Source organism: Dermacentor andersoni, chromosome 6 (assembly GCF_023375885.2).
Source record: "Dermacentor andersoni chromosome 6, qqDerAnde1_hic_scaffold, whole genome shotgun sequence".
NCBI lineage: Eukaryota > Metazoa > Arthropoda > Arachnida > Ixodida > Ixodidae > Dermacentor > Dermacentor andersoni.
This window is the reverse complement of record NC_092819.1, coordinates 56,893,782-56,912,696: the sequence shown is the minus strand read 5'-3', so window position 1 is coordinate 56,912,696 and position 18,915 is coordinate 56,893,782. Positions and strand designations below refer to the sequence as shown.

Here is an 18,915-nt window from a genome sequence, read left to right as displayed (position 1 = left end):
AAGACCACTGCAGTGTACAGGTCTTTCCACAGTGCCGTGTGGAATGCACACAAGCCGACACACACTACTGCCTGTCATCCCTCTGCTTGTTTGCCCTGTGCTTTCCGCATTGCACAGTAAATTATGCCGTACCAGCAAACCGAAGTGTTTACCTTTGTGAACTATGCCTGCACATTTCTGAATCTCATCAAGACATCTAATCCTCTGCTGTGCTCAAGGGCTTTTCACTTTCCTCAAAACCCATTCTATCACTTTATTAGACCATAGGTTATCTGTTCTAGACATTAACATATTCTGCCCTACTCTACCTTGTTATCTTGATCTAATGTAGACTGTATGTCTAATCCATAGTGCTGCCGTCTTATCTTCTAGAGCTACGCTTATCATTCTCCATTCTTTCATTTCTTGCATGATTCCTTGTTTCCGTTCACATTCTTTCATTAGTCCAAGTATGGGTCCAAAAGGTTAGCACAGAAAGAATACAGTGGTTAATCCGCTTTCCTCCTCATGGATGTTAGTAAGCTGCCATTCACTGCCAAATAAGCTCTAAATCATCCAATCTCCCGGTGATTTTCATCTGATAATCCTGGTCCCTTATGACTGCTTGGCCTAGATAAGACATAATCCTTCAATGTTTCAAAAGACTACCAGCAGAGCAGCTTAACTAAGGAATCGTTGTAACTTCTGTTTGCCGCACAAATGTTCACATTGTGTAATATCTACTCGACCAAGATATTGAGTGATTGGCCAGTCGGTGACGTAAGCCTTAAACTCAATAATCCTCTGTAGCCCTGATGACACCAATCATGTTACAGACAAGTGCTGTCAGGAAGTTTACAAACATGCGAGGAACTTTTTTATTCTGCAAAGCTTCACCTTTGAAATAAAATATCACAAGAACAGCTTGCAACAACCGCATGAGCAACTACATAGTACGTAGAAACAACCCATGTTCATGCACCCAACTGCTCCCAAAATACCTAAGCAATGAGAACTAACCAAGCAGCCTCGGAACAGTTAACTGTGCTGGCCAAAGAACAACACACACATTGTTACAAACATCTCCGCAGTCTGTACTTCATGCTCAGCAATGTAATGAAAAGCTAGTTGTGTAAAAGTGGCCACTGAAAAGCCAAGTACTGCCCATACCATGATTTCTTTGTGCTTGGCCATTTTCCAGAACTTGGGCTCCTTGAGGATAGAGTCCAGTGACTCAGCACCCGACTCAGGGAGTGGTGAGAGATAATCTATGATCATCTTCAAGCCGAGCAATGCACAAGAAAGCCATCTGTGGTACTTTGCTTCCCGTTCCTCTTGTGAAAGCTCTCTGGTAACAAATCACAAAGGGGTATGTTAAGTGTTTGACAACAATGAAGCACAAGACACGGTCCTCGTGTATTGAGCTTCATTGTTGTCAAATATGCTTCACCAATTGGACAAAATTGTAGCCTTCTAGAATATGTTCAGCCCAATATCCTACTGAGCACTGTGTCCTCCGTGGACGTACAGCGCTCCAAGTTGTTAATCCCGCGGGAACATCGACCGTCATGATGGTCAATACAATGTCACAGAGCGTGCCTGATAAAGTTGTGAGGGCAGGAACATGCATGCAAAGCATCCTCCTGACCTAGAATTGTCTGCTAAGCTATTCCATTTGGCTCAAAATGGCCCCTGTTTTCTGAGAGAGCTGTGCAACTCCCACCTGCTGCAACTGCCGCCTCCTGTGGCTGTCATCCACACACAACTTTTTAAATAAACGGCTGCAAGCGGCAGATGAGTTAACAAAGAGCCAGGACTATGCTAGGCTGAATGGAATAGCCAAGCAGACGACACTTGGACAAGAGGATGCTCCATGTACATGGGCCTAACCTTGCTACATTTTGCAGATGCACTATACAATGACCAGGTACTGACGACCGTGCCAATCGACGCCCTCATGAGATTATTAGAGATATTCACGCAGCACCAACCTTGGGTTGATAACGCAAGTGATAGCCTTGTAAGCGTCCCTCGGTATATCATGTTATGTAACAAAGCACACATACACACATATATTTACATATTACCTACTTACATATGTACATGCATACCTGCATTTCAGCTAAATCTTACAAGGCATGAACAGCTAGCAATGAGCTCTTGAACATTAACCATAGCAATAAGTCATATATCATAAATAAAAACAACTGATGTGACCGGCATTATCAATCGGGAGGAGTTTTAATCAAAGCTTAGTGATGCAGGGGACAATTAAGGAAGCCTTGTCTCTTGGAAATCATATAAGCATAGCGAGCAATGCTAATAGCAACATCTTAATGGCGATATTATGACACCAATTTCTTATTTTATTAGAGTAGACCACTTACTTGTAGTCCGGGACAGTGTCTACTGTCTGTTGTAGAATAACATCACTTATATACTGGAAGAAGAAGAAAAAGAGAAAGTTAGGTAGACAAGAAAATCCATAACACTCATTAATAAACAGAAATGACCTGCACATGTGCTAGTGCTTACAGACTTGCACACAGTTCTATCGTTATTGGTGAAACTAAAGCTTTGATAGATTGACAATTTGGTAGATTAATTGATTGGTTGAACAGTTCTTTTAGCCCTAGATCCAATGCAATCGCTCGTGTGTATACACTTGCGCGTGAGCGATCACACACAAGTGTATAATGCTGCATCTTTTCTACATATTTTATATGTTTCTCTCTCATTTTGACGTGCCTGCCCTTAGAAGAATTCTTTTTGACCACTTCCTTCAGCCATGCCTGCAAAACCTCCATGGTACACTAAAACGAATAAACAAATAAGCCTGTCTCTATCTTCAGGCACCTGAACCACTCTGAAAGAGACCACTGACTCCACCAATTCTTTAGGTAGAGAGTGAGAGAGTAGGCACAGTGGTAGGAAGCCCTCTGTGCGGACAGTGCATGCAATGACCACGCATGCACCTGCTTTGTACTAGAAGCGCCCAGTATCTCCGTTGTGCGGGGAAGCCAGTGTGGCTCGGAGATGACAGCTTACACTGAACAGCTCCTGGCTGAAGAACTGGAACACTTGGACTTGCTTCTCGCTTGAGAAAGCAGCCTCAAAGGCAGCCCTTGCAGCAGTTGCGGCAGGTGCAAATGGGTCGCTCTGAGAAACAAGCCAGGCACCAATCAGTGCCTTGGTGTGGGGAGCAAGGTCTCTCCTGACCCTCTGACAGATGAGCTCGTGGACACGATGCGTGGCTTCCCGCACACGACGATCATTGTCCTAGATTAACAAGATAAGAGCATGTCAGTAGTGCACATCATAATGCAGCATAACAGATGCAGCACTGTGTTGAAGGTTTCGTTTTTGTTCTTCTTTTGCCGGTTATTGCCTGCCCGAGTGCAATATGAAGTTTGGAACTGGGTTCAATGTCAACAACCGAAAAACAGCGCCCGTGACAAGACAACAGCAAAACTTAAGGTACTGACAGCTACAGAAGCGTGAGAATTAAGGACGGATCAAAGGCAGCACGGGTCAAAGATACTGGCAGGCTTGCCACGCCTTGTGGAAACTAAAGAATGAATGTAACATCTGTTACTATAGTTTATCATGAGCTGTTGATCGGAAGAAGAAGCCATGCTAATGCGGAAATGAAATGTTAAATGACAATAAGCCAAGGATTTTTCTTGCTGTGTCTCAATTTGTACTCTGTCTTCTGCAAATACATGACACTATTTTGTGCATGCACTTTACAGAATTCAAGATAATCACAACGACAAAATTGTTTCCGGTCTCATGCAAAGGCCCATGCACCCCAGTACGCTGCCTGCTAAAGACCTGTGCTACATATAAATTAAATTCTGGCTTTTTACGTACCAATACCACAATCTGATAATGAGGTACGCTGTCATGGGGGACTCAAAATAAATTTTCACCAGTTGGGATTCTTTAACATGCAGCCTGTACTACAGGATGTAAAGTACCCACAGTTACAAAAGATGCGATGCAGCACAGTTACCAAGGAAAGCTTGTTGTAGAGACGAGGCCAGAAAGGGAGGGCTCCTTTAACCAGTTCCACATCTTTCTCTTTCACAAGATCAAGGAGCTCTTGTAGAGCCTGCAACACAGGAACAAAAGAACATCATTAAAGAAGGTTGTACTTTCACCTTTCCCAAATATTTAGAGTAATGATGTAATGCCATCATCATTCGCTGCCATAAAACTGTGGAATGGTTTACCCATGAGCATTAAATCTTCATCCTTTCATAAATTTAGTCATGCCCTTAAGCTGTTTTATATGTATAACTAAGTTTACGTCATTCAGTACACTACATTTGCCATTTGTATGTATTGATTTTTTTTTTTTTTTTATGCACTATAGGCTTGTATACAGACAATTTGTTTTCGTTAATTTTATTTTTATGTGTTGTATTTTCGCAATTGTGTGTTTCTTTTAATTAGCTTGCTCTTCTTTAATACATCCCTCCACTGTTATCATTAACCGAGGGTCCCATTGCAGTCTTTGACTTTGGGACCCTCGTCTGTCTATTGTCTCTCACCAATTCATTGTATTTAAAGAATAATAAACTGAAACTGAAACTAAACTGAAACTGAAATAGCGATGGTGAATATGTGTGAATTGCTGCACCTGATAATTTGTAATCTTTTTTTTCTCTTCCTAACAATCAATGATTTAGGAGACGTGTTCCTGCTATTGCACAACACAGATTCAAAGTTACGGATTGACAGATTCAGAGGCACACCAATCACACCTTGATCAGATTCTCAGCTAGCTGAATCTATGCAGTGCAATTCAACCGATGAAACCTAATCCTGCAAAGAGAAAGCGCTTCAAGCAATGACTGGCTCCTATATGTACGCGGTGACCAGCACCACAGTGCTGAAACTGAAACTGTCACCTTGAGCCTTGTTGTTTGGTCACGCTTGGTTAGTTTGCGCATGACCATTCGGAAGTCACTGTCCACACTCGAGTCTGCGTCATCGATGACGTGCTGTCCCGTAGGCGGTATGTATGCAGGGCAGTCACCAGCCAGAGAAGTGAATCCCACAAATCCAGTCAGGCCAGAGGCACCACTGGCTGACAGAAGTTGGGCACTCCTTCCGCTGCTCGATGGCTGCACAAGACAGGACTCGGCGTAAATCATCACTCTTCGATAGGCACAAAAACTTGTGAAGCGTAGAATGAGCTTCGGGGGTAAATTATCACTCAGCAGACTTCCATTAAAACAGCGCACAGAAAGCGCTTTCGAAAAGGTGTTGAGTCAATTCACCCTCGATGAAATGTTTTAATCGATACATCACCATAGCTGTTGCTCAAGATTGCTCGCCGAACGCGTCTAAAGCACACTATTATACCGTTGCCTTGAATACGCTTACGGTCAGTGTTTTCAGGAATATCGAAATGTGTGATGAATCAAAACTAGAAAGGTTGATCACCTCCGAGTTGAAACCATGCTTGTAAAATGCACAGCGAATGTGTCGATTCAAAAATACAAGAAGAAAAGAACGCATGAAGGCACAGGTAACATGTGGACGACGTACGTGACAGATTGGACTACTGATATATGTATGACTCAACCGCGTGTATCTTTTACAGACGCGCACAAAGTCCAAGAAGGCATCAGAATTTAAACTTAACCACGTACACTGGGTGCTTAGGACATACAGGGACTGCGCGTCAATCAATTGGCAACGCCGAAAACTGCGTCACGATGCTTTCGGCAGGCGAGGCCGTGATTGTGAGACATAGCACTCACCCGTGTATTGCCCTTCGTTCTAGGCGCCTTCTTATTGCCTCCCATTTTTAGAAATTTCGTTCGTTGAACGTGTTATTAAGAGGTTAAACTGACTCGTTTGTAGCGAAGGAAACGGCTCAAATCGTCACATATTTCCACAATCATACGACGCGAACCACAACACGGCGAAACGCAGCGGAAGCCAGAGGAGGAAAGGGAGCAGAGGAGGCTGAAACCGAAACTTGACTTGTTGCTAAAACCATCCAAAACTGTCACAAAAATTATCGTTTTTTCCTAATGTTAAAACTAAGCAACTTTACTTCCTTTTTAAAAGTATTTCTAGTTATATTTGGGCAGATTAAATAGTGTTTACATTCAGTTAGTGACCTTCTTTAGCGTGGCGCTTGCTGCCGTTATAATTCGTAATAAAGTTTACTAGTTACGATCATTGTCTAGTACACTCTAATTCGAAATTGTACTGTGTATCTAATTCTACGCACACCGTTCCCGAATTTAGCTTTCGTTTTTTATTACGCTTTCTTTTTTATTGCACACACTGTCCTCAGCTTCAGCTTTGTTTACAACTTTCACTGCTTTCACTAAAATGCACTGGCGTGGAGCGAGCCTTTGATCTGTTTATTTGCCGGCCTCTATCGCCAGGCTGAACCCGCCTGTTCCTACAATCCACCAACGGCACTTAATTTATTACCCCATGTCTGTAATGACACTGCTAACACTTCGCTGTCTTGGCGCAAGAGCTTGGGAGTAGTGGGAAAGACCTACCGAGACAAGTTGAAGAAGAAAACGGGCGAAGCATGACGTCGACCGATCAGCCGGACGTCGTGAAAAACGCGAACACGAGGTCTCCTCCGGAGGCAAAGCAAGTTAGTCCCGACCACTTTAGGTTCGGCAAGAGAATGAAGATCATCCCCATGAACGATCAAATCAAGGAGCTGCAAACAATTATTCGCGACAGGTGAGGCACTCTGCTCGTACTGCCTCAACGTGTGTCACGCATGCAGTCCGTCTACTGTATCTTTGTTCTCATGAACGTAACTTTGTGATATTTCACAGGAATACTACTAGAAGCGAGTTTGTGTTCTACGCCGACAGATTGGTAAGCCCGCGCTCATGCGATTGAGTGGAGTTTTGAGCAGAAGGCTCGCTCGCGGTTTCAACCGCGAGTGACGGTACGCGGTCTATTGACTGACGTGTTGCACTGTATTCACCTTCAGATTCGGCTTGTAGTGGAAGAAGGGCTTAACCAGCTGTCGTACTCTGAATGTGCAGTTACTACGCCGACAGGTGAGCGTGTGTCGTTGCCTCTTAGAAGAAGACCGCGGGCGCATTGCAACTTTGAGGTGAAGCCACGTTGGGACTTTTTCAGGATCAATCTACCAAGGAATCAAATTCCTAAGAGGAAGCTGTGGCGTGAGCATCGTACGAAGTGGTGAGCAGCACTGCGGCTTCACAAGTTCTATTAGTGCGGTATAGTGAATTGTGGCGCGGACGATACTTTGTTGTTCTTCAGGTGAAGCCATGGAGCAAGGCCTCAGGGACTGCTGCCGTTCTATCCGCATTGGAAAAATCCTGATACAGAGTGATGAAGAAACACACGAAGCTAGCGTTGTGTACGCCAAGTTTCCGGTCGACGTTCACAGCAGGAAGGTGTTGCTGATGTACCCCATCATGAGTAAGCACTGCGCTCGTTTCCATCGTCTTTTCGTGGCTAACAGACTCTTTCCAGTAACTTCACTTTGCTAAGCAAGCAGTCCTTGTTTCAGTTGATCTGGCATGACAGATTGTTTGTTGCCATTTCGTCTATGGTAGGAAGACCTTGCTTTTTCTGTTCCTGGTTTATCTTAGTTTCTAGAAGATTCTTAATTACACTTGTCCTCGGTGTGTACAGTGATAACTAGCAGATGTCATACATAAGGCTGCTCAATTAGTTCCTGTGATATGTGGTCTAGTCAGCTCAAAGTCAATGTCCATATTGCGAGCTCAAGTCACTCAATCAGCTCATTGACCGCCAAGCTCATTTCACCAGACCTGCTTCATCTTAGTTCCAATGGCATCCGAAGCGCCAAGGAATTAACTTGCGTGAGAATGAGACCACCATGCCATGCTTGGCAGGTTGGCATATTGTAAGATGCACAAAGCAAACAGCATCAAAACAGGTCACCAAAAAATGTGATAGGACACAGCGCTATGTTCTTGTTGGTTCTTTATGTTACCTATTTTTCCCACCTACCTTAGGACAATGAGGGCTGTTGATGCAGTAATCATGGCAGTGACAGTGGGTTGTCAGATGCCAATGCAGAATGCCCACCATCGAGGCTGTCACTATACGCTTTCAGTGCACAAAAGTCTTGCAGACACATTTGATAAATTTGCTCTAAATGAATGCTTGTCTCTGTAAATGCATATACTGAAATCAAATCAAAGAACACCTCTGTAAGGCAACATGAAAAAAAGAAAATGGGGGGTATAGATAATGGTTCAGTCTTATTTTGACTAGAACTGAAAGTGATTGGTACCAACCAGCAGAACTTTCACTCTGCAGAAATGCGCTGTACATATAAAAAAGAAGCATTGTAAGAATGTCTTAAGATTTGCACGAGCAGATAAGGAAATGAGGGGTGTTTTTTAAGTGTAGTTACCAGAGCTACAAACGGAGGCAAAGTTTGTAAATTTGGTTGATAGTTTCTGTTGTAATAAGTACTCATAATGTACCCCAGAATTTCAGAAATTCAGGACGAATTTGCACGTTTCTCTAAGGGAAAAAACAGAAAATGACAAGGGTGTTTTAAATTGGGTTAGTGCTGAAATACTGTTTTGTTGAATCTGCATTTGCAGGTACTGGAAACACGGTGAACAAAGCTGTTCAAGTTCTGAAGGATCATGGAGTGCAGGAAGAAAACATCTTTTTGTTGAATCTGTTCTGCACGCCTCATGGTAACTGCAGCTGTATTAACAATTAGTATCTGTTGTTTGATTGTACGCAGCTGATCAACAACATGAGTAGCAAAGGAAAAGAAAAATCACAACTCGTAACAGTCTGATATAGAAAAAATACATATTTAAACATTGATGTCACCCAAGTAATGCATATCTGTACCACTTCGAAAACAACTGATGTCTTTTAATGACTAGGTCCATCTGTAGACCATTATCGGAGCCTTGCGTGTTAAATATGCAAGGCTTTCACACAATACTACTTTTAGTTTGTTCTGCTTTTCTTTCCACAGCTGGTTGTTAAGCCATCCTTCTCATTAAATTGTTCTAATCTCATCTGTAGCTTTAATTACATTCAGTAGCATTCATTCATAGTGGCTGGCTGCAAAACAGGTACCTTCTATAAAATAATTGATCTTATTTAAATGTTTGCTTTGCTACAGGACTAGAGAGCCTGTAATTGCTATGCCAAACAATAAATTGTTGCTTTGCTTTTGTGCATGAAAAGAATTGTTTCAATCATGAGCACTGTCTTTTGAAGTATGCAGTAAAAAACAAAAGAGTCATGTAGAATACAAGCAATTTAAATCAAGCAGTGTAAGCACGATAGAGCTGTAAGATAGCCCATAAAGTTTATCTGTTACACTGCAATCTGTTCCTGGTCAGCGAAGGATTCAGGCTTTAGCACTGCTTCTGTCTGTTGAAGTAAACATTTCACGAGTTCCTTACAGTGTAGTGGAACCCACAGCTAGCAACAGGCAATAAAGAATGAGAATGTCTCACCCATTGTCCACCTCTAATCTACCCATGTGTGAGATCACTTGGAAGGAACAATAATAGAGGGATTAGTGGTGGGCGATGGGAGAGTCTTGAATTTTTCTAGCTGTGCAGCCAGCTTCTTTCTTTATGTGATCATTGTAAAATAAACATGTTTACATACTATATAAATTAACACGTATCTTAATGTTTACTTAACAATATTGCAGCACAGAGATTCATACTGCACCAGCAAAGTTAGTGTAGCTTTCATGAGCTCACAAATTATTGCATGCAACTGAACTCCTGCTTTTTCTTTCTTTTTTCTTTCACTTTGGCAGCTGCCAAGTCGGTGATGAAGGCATTCCCAACAATGACGGTCCTCACATCAGAACTTCATCCCGTTGCTCCTAACCACTTTGGCCAGAAGTACTTCGGAACCGATTGACGAAACCTCTATGTGTTGATTTTTATCGCGTTTTTAGGACATGCCTGATATAATCAGACTGTTTTAAATGCTTTTAAGTTATTATACACCAGAATAAATGTTACTTGTTGATAAACACGAATCATATAAGCTTGTCTTCATTTTGTGTCTGTAGCTGCACGAACTTACGTTAAAAAGAATTATTCTGGGGCTTAATGTTTTAAGACTACACAGTGGGTGATGACGTGTTGGTTATGAGCGACGCTGTAGTGGAGGATTCCGGATTGATTTTTACCGCCTGGGATTCGTTGACATGCACTGTTACGAACGGCCTGCAGAGGTACCGACCTACTAAATTCTCCCAGCCCACCGACCTACGGAGGCTGGCGTTCTTTGGGGAAGCGACCGACGGAAAGGCGCCACTAGGTCCGCTGCGACGACTCGCTTTGAAAGGACGACCAGACGTCAGTCCCCAGCCCACCGGCGCCACCGTGGCTGCGGCGACAACCTGCTTTGTGAAGACAAAATTGCGCCGCGTCAACCGGTGGACGGCGCCGAGATGGCTAGACGCAGTCGGCGGAGCAAGTATTGTTAGTGTGTTCGCCGCCGCCTTCGCGGTTCGCTTTGGAGCAGGGGATCTCCTGGAAGATATTTGGCGGTGCCGTCTCACGCAGCTTAGAAGTCGTCAGTGAATGGACAGACGTGGCGGCCATTGTCTGCGGCGTCGACTCTGGGATAAAGAGGCGCCTGCTCGGGTCAAGCACCGTGTCTGCGAGAACCCTCTCACCTTGGTGTGGTCAGTGCAACCTGTGCGGAAGTGAGTGCGTAAACCCTCCCCCTCAAAGGCGGGTCGGCTACGATGACTTTGGACGATCCGAATTGGTCAGCGGTGAACCGCCGTTTTCCCTCACCTAGGGATCTAGGGAGGACAGAGTATTTAAGGAGCCGTTGGCGGCTCCTCAGGGTGCATTCCTCTTTCAGTCATGTTAAACTGATGAACTGTAACGTTCTCATGTAGATACTGTAAATAAATCCCACATTTCTCGTTCTCGGTGAGAACAAGTCTCTCCCTTCAACAACGTCCTCAGCGTGGATAAGCTGGACGACGGCATGGGCCAGTTACCATCTATTTCATGCCCGAGGCCAACCATCACAGCACCCAGACCGCAGTAACACGATCGCGCTTGCATTCCGCGCCCATGACAATGTGGCCGCCATGCCCGGGGTTCGAACCCCGCGACATCGTGCTTAGCAGCGCAACGCATACAGCCCTGAGCCACCGTGGCAGCTTTAATATTCGTAAACCAGCGTCCTTTGCAACGAATAGCATAATCCGAAAGAGAGGGAACAGAAGTGGAAACCACGTATTTTGCTTTTCAGCACTTTTAACAAACCCGCCGATGAAGCTCGAGGTCAAAGGTACGATGCCAACCGCATTTCGATGGAGGCGAAATGCAATAGCTCCTGTGTACTTAAATTTAGGTGCCCGTTAAAGAACCCAAGATAGTCAAAAAGTTTCCACTGCGACATGCCTCATAATCGTACCGTGGTTTTGGCATGTAACACCCCGAGACTTAGTTGAAACTTCGAACAACAATCTTTTGCAATTAAGGAAACTAACACCCAAGTGTCAGTCTCGTCTTCCAGAAAACCCCCTTCACTAAGGTTTGTCTCAAGTATCTTTTGCATACGCTAAAAATAACAGCAATGCTGCCGCGTATCTTTGTGACGTCACGCTGCGCGCCGTTTTTCTTTTTTCCCAGACGTGTCTATGCATGCATGCAGAACTCGCCGACAACTAGTTCGTGACAGTCGGCTTCTCCGCAATACGAATCAGTATGCAGAAAAGCGCGCTTCTCCGTTTCTATTCATTTTTATTGCGATAGCATTTGTACGGATACTCAGGCGCATTACGCCGTCGACGTGATAATCGCTACAATGTCTCAAGTGCGACAATATCGCGGCCGCGTGCCGTATGCTAAGTCAAAGCGTGCAAGTGTGAGCCGAGGAGGATGGTGGCTCGACCTCACGCGCACAAGGGAGGAAGCGCGCCGTCTTCGTTCGCGCGAAAGGCAGCGATGAAGGGGGGGGGGGGGGTGCTTATTCGCCGGCATCGGCTGCGTATGACACGGCTGAGCGCCAAAGCGAGCTGCGGTGGGTACAGAGTCTAGGCGCCTCGAGGGCTGATAGCGTCGTGTGCGCTGTGTTCTCGCCGCCTAATTCGCGTTGAAGCGAGAGCCAGCAGGCAGGACAACTCGCTCGCTACTGCTGTCGCTCTCCGTCACGTCAGCGTTTTGACAGCGAGTGGCCGCGGTCATGAGATGTGTTATAGCCGTGTGTGCGCGCGACACCACACATGTTAATTTACATAGTAAGCAAACGTTTACACGGCCGATAAAACTACTATCCGTACTTCGCATCGTTGTCTAATATATTGCTATTGCAATCGATGCTTCGCCTTTCGGGTAAAACTGGGACATTTTTTTGGCAAATTCCACGATCACATCATCTTTACTACGTGATCACCAAAGGAAACTAAAAAAAAAAAAATTAAGCAGAAGAAAATCGCCCGTAAAAGCCGACTTCACTGTACGAATATTCTATAAAGATTATGTGGTCGTGCGCACGTCTCTACTCGTGCGGCCGCAAGGGCTGTTCAACCTTACTGCCTATGAACAAAAGGAGAGAAAAATACGGAACATAGTAAAACACGGTCAGCTGCACACAGAAGCGCGTCAGCTGTGAAAGCTGGCTCCTTCATAATACGATACCTAGTGTGGTGTTGGTGGTGGTGATGATGATCTACTGCCATCCTCTTTGAAACGGGGCGGCAACAAATAGTCACCTGTGGCCTGCTTAAGCTAATCAGGTATGCTATACATATGCTTATCATATACATGCCCGTTTCCGTGGGCCAAAGACGCCGCAACGAAACTGGCGAGGAATGTAGACAACCACCACAGCCTTTCGCATCGCACTTCTCTCTGTCCCCAAGCACCTCTGCTCACCATAATTCACTCGACAAACATCAAGCAACGCCTTCGCTATCGCGACATCGCTGCGTTGAAGTCTCACGGTGTGCATTGCGTGAAACTGTTTGCATTTCTGCACTGCTTGTGAACGGTGGAGTGCATAAGCACTGCATGGTATTAAAGATGTAACCTTGGTGGTGGTGCATATAATTGCACGAGTTTTTACACATTGCATATGGTGACAATAGACAACCGTGCACATTACATATCGTTTTATAGCATTTAATTAACGGCCGCTTCACCAAAGCTATCCGCTTATAATTCACATAGATTCGATCTGCATAACCTTCCCTTACTTTTTTTAGAGCGCAGCTCTTTAGCGATTGTTCTTGTGTTTCGCGGTGCCGTCGTCCCTCGCCGTAACCAAGGTCATCATCCGCGCGCTCCTGTTGCCATCTCCCGCGCGCAGCGCGAGTCGCTCTCCCATTAGGCAAAAAAGAGATGAGGCGTGCATACAGGACACAAGAGTAGAAAAGTGGACACCACTAACGCCGTGTTGTCCACTTTTTTACTCTTGTGTCCTGTCTGCACGCCTAACCTCTTTTTTGCATAATGAATCCTTGCCATCTAGCTTAGCTTTCTGTCGTTCTAAGCTCTCCCTTAGTCCTCCAAATCCGGATCACGTGTTCTCGCCTATCCTTTCGCCCCCTTCCTCTGAGCAGCGCCGTTGTGCTGACTCTCGCTGCTACCGTCTACACCGCCCTCGCCGTTCCTTCTACCGCTGTCGCGGCACTGCCGCGGTGCCAGCCCCTTGCCGCCTCGCGCGTGATCCACGGCTCTCCGCTCCTCCATCTCCGCGTCGCACGGCGTGGCTGTACGGCTCTCAACCGTGTCTCTCGCTTCCCTGTTTGCGGGGCGCGTTCCTCAGTGGCATTTGTCGCCTCTGGCGGTGTTTGCGCTTGGCTGTCCTTCTCGCGCCTCCACTCTTGCCCTATATTTCCCATTACCTGGTGCAGTGCCGTTGCGGTGACTCGAAACACAGTGATAGCGTTTCGTCCTCTTACTTCTACTTCCCACCCTAACCTTGTGCGGCCACGTTGAGGCCTGCAGCTGTGTCTGTGAGTAAATGAGTGTGACCTATAGCTCTACTCAATACCCCTGTTTTCCACCCGTTTCCTCATCCCACCTCAGAAGAAACATTAAATTATAATTGCGAATCTCCCCTCACCTTCGCCGCGGCGGTGACCCACTATGAGATGGCGCGATGGCCGGAGCGCCGGCTCATTAGCGGCGGATCGCGGTGTGTGCTGCGCAATCCGAAACGCAGAACCGGCTCCGTTCGGCACTGCATGTTCTGTATGCGGTTGCCTGTTGTTTAAACAAGGCAGCAGCTGAGTTCAAAGATCGCATTACCAAGAAGCGTAATCGTCGGCCACATTTTTTTTTGTTTCCCTAAAAACCTGTTCCAATAACGAATTTCGTTTGCGTCGCTCGATTCTCGGCTAATCCCTCTTGGTGGGTAAGGGCCACAGTCCTTGAGGTGATCATCATCATCGTCATCATAACCATTCCACAGCTGGGCGGCTGCGGAGGCGGCGACCAGTGACATTGGCAAGTCGTCAGGAAGGCAAAATTCTCGCCATGGACCGAGCCGCGGCCGCCGCGCCAGCTCTGGCCACTTCGGTGCCGGCGCTGCAAAAGCGCTACGTGATCGGCTTCGAGCAGGCGGGCCTGGCCGATTGGACCGAGATGGAGTTCGCCAGCCCCATACCGCGCTTCACCTCCTGCCTTGTGTGTGGCGCCATCGCGTCCGAGATGCTCTGGTCGCGCTGCTGGCACGTCTTCTGCCCGCTCTGCGCGGCCATGATGGGAAGCGAGGAGGGCGTCGTGGCCTGCCCGCTGGACGGCGCCGTGACGCCGCTCGACGCCCTCCACAGGGACAAGATCGCACTCGAAGTGCTGCTCGCCTTCAGGTACACGCACGCATCTATTCTAATATCGGCGGCCGCATTTCGATGGGGGAGTGAAATGCAAAAAAAGAAAACGAAAGAAAACGCCCGTGCACCGTGCATTGGGTACACGTTAAAGAGTCCCAGGCGGTCAAAATTAATCCGGAGTATTGCCTCATAATCATATCGTGGTTTTGGCACGTGAAGCCCCAGATCTTTTTTTTTTTAATTTTGGTACCACTCATATAAAAATGAAATAAAGGAATTCCCGCACCATTAAAGTTTCGCAGGTGTAATGCCAATGGAATATAAAATAACGCGGGGCGTGTTAACACACACGTATTTTTCAGAATAAAAGGCAATTGTAGAATTTTAAAAAAATTCACCGACGATTAAGATGCTCCCTAATGCGAAATTTGACCGCAGCTCTATGCGTGTTTTCATTTCGAGACTAGCGCGGACAATCTGTCTTGTGCGGCACGTTGCAAGCGGAGCGAAATGTTGGATGTCTTACCTGCGCAAGAATGCGTAATTTGCGAAGACAGTTTCCCGTTATAATAATTTAAATGTAGACGATTGGTAGCTTTATGAGCGATGTTAGGAACAATATAAACCAATAAAAATTATCAGAGAGAATACCCGTAGGGATACATAAGGCTCCACAGAATATGCATGGGGAATCTCATAGTAAGGGTGGGCTAACATCTCACCCTATGACCGCGGAAACTCGCTGTCAACACGCTGGAGTGAGGAAGCGCGCCGGCAGCAGCAGCGAGCGAATTGACCTTCGTGCTGCCTCTCGCTTCAACGCGAACTAAGCGGAGAAAACACAGCACACACGAAACTACCAGCACTCGGTGCACTCTGTCCCCATCGCAAATCGCTGTCAAGATAGGGCCTGCGCGGCCGCGCCATACGGAGCCGCCAACATCGCGCGCAAGGCACCGGGGACGTTCTACTCCGGCGGCGGCCAACATCCCGCGCAAGGCACCGGGGACGTTCTACTCCAGCGGCGGCTGCGTATGGCGCGGCTGAGCGCGGCCGCGCGGGCCCTACCTTGAAAGCGATCTACGATGGGAACAGCGTATAGGCGCGCCGAGGGCTGATAGCTTCGCGAGCGCTGTGTTCTCGCCGCTTAGCTCACGTTGAAGCGAGAAGCAAATTCGCTCGCTGCTGCTGCTGCCGCTCTTCCTCATGCCAGCGTTTTGAGAGCGAGTGTCCACAATGATCGAGTGAGATCCGTTCATGTCTCCCTCTGCGCGCGTGGTTGTTCATCTAGTTAGTAAGCGAATGTCCACAAGTTTATACGGCCGATAAAACTACCATCCTTACTTCGTATAGCTGTTTCCTAATTCGCTATCGCAATCGATGATTCACCTTTTCGGCGAAACTGCGACTTTTTTGCTATATCTTTTTGTCTTTACTGTGCCACAGCCATACCTACACTTCTCCCATGCCAACACCAACATGCGCTCTCAGTTGGTCGCTACGTGTTGATTGTGATGATTTCCAAACTATATGCCACATACCGACAAAGGCGGGGGCGAGGAGGGGGGGGGGATAAAATGTGGGCGTTGCACATCGTGCAAACGCTAACTATATATAGCTCCTTGAGATGATCGCCGATTGCTGATGATGATGATTATCGTGATTTACACACTATGGCACATACCCACAACGCGTGGGATTGCTCAGGAAGGTGCTGTTACAATTAGAATAAGAAGAAATCAACAAATCAAGTCGATATAAGATTTGTCACAACGCGTAGCACAGGTGTACGCGAGAGCGCATGCGCGCTACAGTTTCTCTTACGCCAAAAACGCAGTAACGAAATGGCTAAATTTATAGCAGTTTAATAACCGCTTCAAATAACGGGGTTGGATCTGCATGTTTTCTTCCCTTCTTATTTCGTTCCTTGGGCACGGGACAGCTAAGGTATTGTCCACTGACAGTTTAGACATACACCGACGGCTTATCTCCTCTGTTGCATAACCGCATTTATTCTTCTTTTTTTTTCGGCTTCAGGGTGTACTGTCCAAATCGGCCCCTCGGGTGCGACTACATCGGCCCCATGGACAAGCTCCGCGACCACACGCGACTCTGCGGCTTCTACAACATCCAGTGCCAGATATGCGGCAGTTGGCTGAAACGCTTCCAGCTCAGGGACCACACGGCGCGAGGTTGCACGGCGTCGGCGCCTCGCCCCGAACAAAATTCCGCACCAGCACAGCGACACGTGCACACGGTGGTGACGGGCGACCTGTACCCCGACATCGCGCGAACCCTGACCGCTGCCGAGACGGCCCAGGCGGCGCCCGCCCCTAGCGCGCCGAGCGCGGCGCCCTCCAGGCTCTCGGTCATCTTCAACGGCAACAGCAAGGAGTACGACGTGCTGGGCATGATCGCGGCCATGAAGGAGATGTGCCAGGAGTACGAAGACTTCAGGAACGCCTTCAACGACGTTCGCGAGTCCGTCAGCCTGCACGCTGAGCAGACGCGCGCCGAAATCGAGGACCTCGAGTCTAGACTCCGGGAGCAGCACCGGCTCTGGCGAGAAGACGTCGTGGGCGACGTGCGCCACCTGAGGAGCGTCCTGGGAACCAAGACGTTCGACTGGCAGGTGGCGCCCTTCTCGAAGCTCAAGAAGACGGCCGTCAGGAAGTGTACGCTGCTCAAGAGCGAAGACTTCTACGTCGGTCACCACGGCTACCGCGTGGCGCTCTCCGGGACGTTCTCGAAGAACCCGGCGGACGGGCGCGTCTACCTGAGCGTATACGTGCACCTGCTGCGCGGGATGTTCGACGCGGCGCTCAAGTGGCCCTACCGGACGGTGACCACGGTGAAACTGGTGAACCAGGAGGCGGCCGCGGACAAGGCGGTGACCTTCGACCCCGGCAACGCGTGCGAGGACGAGCAGGACAGCTTCCAGAGGCCCAAAGCGGAACGCAACGTCGGGTACGGTTTCCCGCTCGCCGCGCTGGAGGAAATCGAGAACCCGGCCAACGGATTCCTCAAGGACGACGCCTTTGTGGTCCAGTTCTGCGCCGACCTGGTTTAGAGTTGACTGCTCCGTTTTTTGTTTTTTTTGTGTGAAATGATGTGTCCAAAGTTCATTATTCTACAGCATGTAAATAAATCACTGTGTCAGCCCCAATGACCTGGTTTTATAGTATCGTCATCCTCATGCCATAACGTCATGCACTGCTACACAAGGGCTAGAGGTCTCTAGACACCTATCAGAGATAACTGTGCTCCTTATCTCGTGCCAGCAGTTCAAGGCTTCCCACTAATGTAGGTCTGGGCGTCCTATGCCAAATCAGTGTTTCTTGTACGTGTTAAATGGACATCCACATATAGATGCTATTCTTTTTTAAATGATGCAGAGAATGTCCATAAACTGATATTTAGACATGCGCACACTTACATCGACCTTCATAAAGAATAATAATGCCAGAATAGCGCACTTTAACTTGTTCACATTTTGTCGAATTTTTGCTCCAGATGCAGTACACAAGCAAGCTTTTTTGCAGCGTTTGTGAATATTTTTTTTTTCGAAAGTAAAGAACAGATTCGTCATTACGGGCAAATCGCTTTATCGACAGTACAGGTCGGGAACCAACCTAGTCAACGAAGCCTGGTTACGAACGTGGATCTAGGGAGGAAAGAGGGAGGGATTCAAGTAGACTATTCCGGCCCCTCAAGGGTGCTTGAATGCAGTCATGCCGAGACGCAACGTTCTCTACTCCTCATGTAGATATTGTAAATAAACCCAGTACTCCTCGCTCTCGACGAAAACCTGTTCCTCCCTTCAACAACGTCCTCAGCGTGGATGAGTCGGATGACGGCATGGGCCAGCTATGCCTTGACATATGCCGGAGCCAAACTCTTACACTGTCGCCTCTTTTCATGTCATGCGACATAACATGCATATGCAAATGGGAAACGATTAGGAAAAAAGCAGCTATAGTGTGTTCATTTAGTCGAGAACTGTGCACATGTACTGAATATAGAAGATGAGTTATTTCAGACAGTTATCATTTATGGTGGGAAAGTACTGCGGGATTGGGCCAGAGCGGCTGCAAAAAATGTGCGATTGTGCCAAATGCCTTGCCTGTATGTTGTCG

At 47.1% G+C, this 18,915-nt stretch overlaps 3 protein-coding genes across 3 annotated transcripts in view; 2 read left to right on the top strand and 1 right to left on the bottom strand.

The window, feature by feature from the left end:
- Ltn1 (E3 ubiquitin-protein ligase listerin) overlaps positions 1-5,947 on the bottom strand; it is a 42,829-nt gene extending 36,882 nt beyond the window's left edge. Inside the window, exons 1-6 of the mRNA XM_050171645.3 lie at positions 5,754-5,947; positions 4,896-5,111; positions 3,995-4,093; positions 3,028-3,258; positions 2,367-2,419; positions 1,150-1,327 (exon numbers count right to left, since the gene is read on the bottom strand). Coding sequence (XP_050027602.1) covers positions 1,150-1,327; positions 2,367-2,419; positions 3,028-3,258; positions 3,995-4,093; positions 4,896-5,111; positions 5,754-5,798 — 822 coding nt within the window. The 5' untranslated portion in view covers positions 5,799-5,947. The remainder of the gene's footprint in view (positions 1-1,149; positions 1,328-2,366; positions 2,420-3,027; positions 3,259-3,994; positions 4,094-4,895; positions 5,112-5,753) is intronic.
- A 321-nt stretch (positions 5,948-6,268) lies between these two features.
- Positions 6,269-10,012, top strand: kri (uracil phosphoribosyltransferase krishah). Its single transcript, XM_050171646.3, has 7 exons — positions 6,269-6,708; positions 6,807-6,849; positions 6,968-7,037; positions 7,120-7,182; positions 7,264-7,425; positions 8,589-8,687; positions 9,785-10,012. Exons 1-7 carry the CDS (start codon positions 6,548-6,550, stop codon positions 9,889-9,891), a joined length of 705 nt encoding a protein of 234 aa, XP_050027603.1. The 5' UTR covers positions 6,269-6,547; the 3' UTR covers positions 9,892-10,012.
- A 4,385-nt stretch (positions 10,013-14,397) lies between these two features.
- LOC126522820 (TNF receptor-associated factor 1-like) lies at positions 14,398-18,272 on the top strand. Its single transcript, XM_050171647.3, has 2 exons — positions 14,398-14,815; positions 16,817-18,272. Exons 1-2 carry the CDS (start codon positions 14,484-14,486, stop codon positions 17,847-17,849), a joined length of 1,365 nt encoding a protein of 454 aa, XP_050027604.1. The 5' UTR covers positions 14,398-14,483; the 3' UTR covers positions 17,850-18,272.
- The last annotated feature ends 643 nt before the right edge of the window (positions 18,273-18,915 follow it).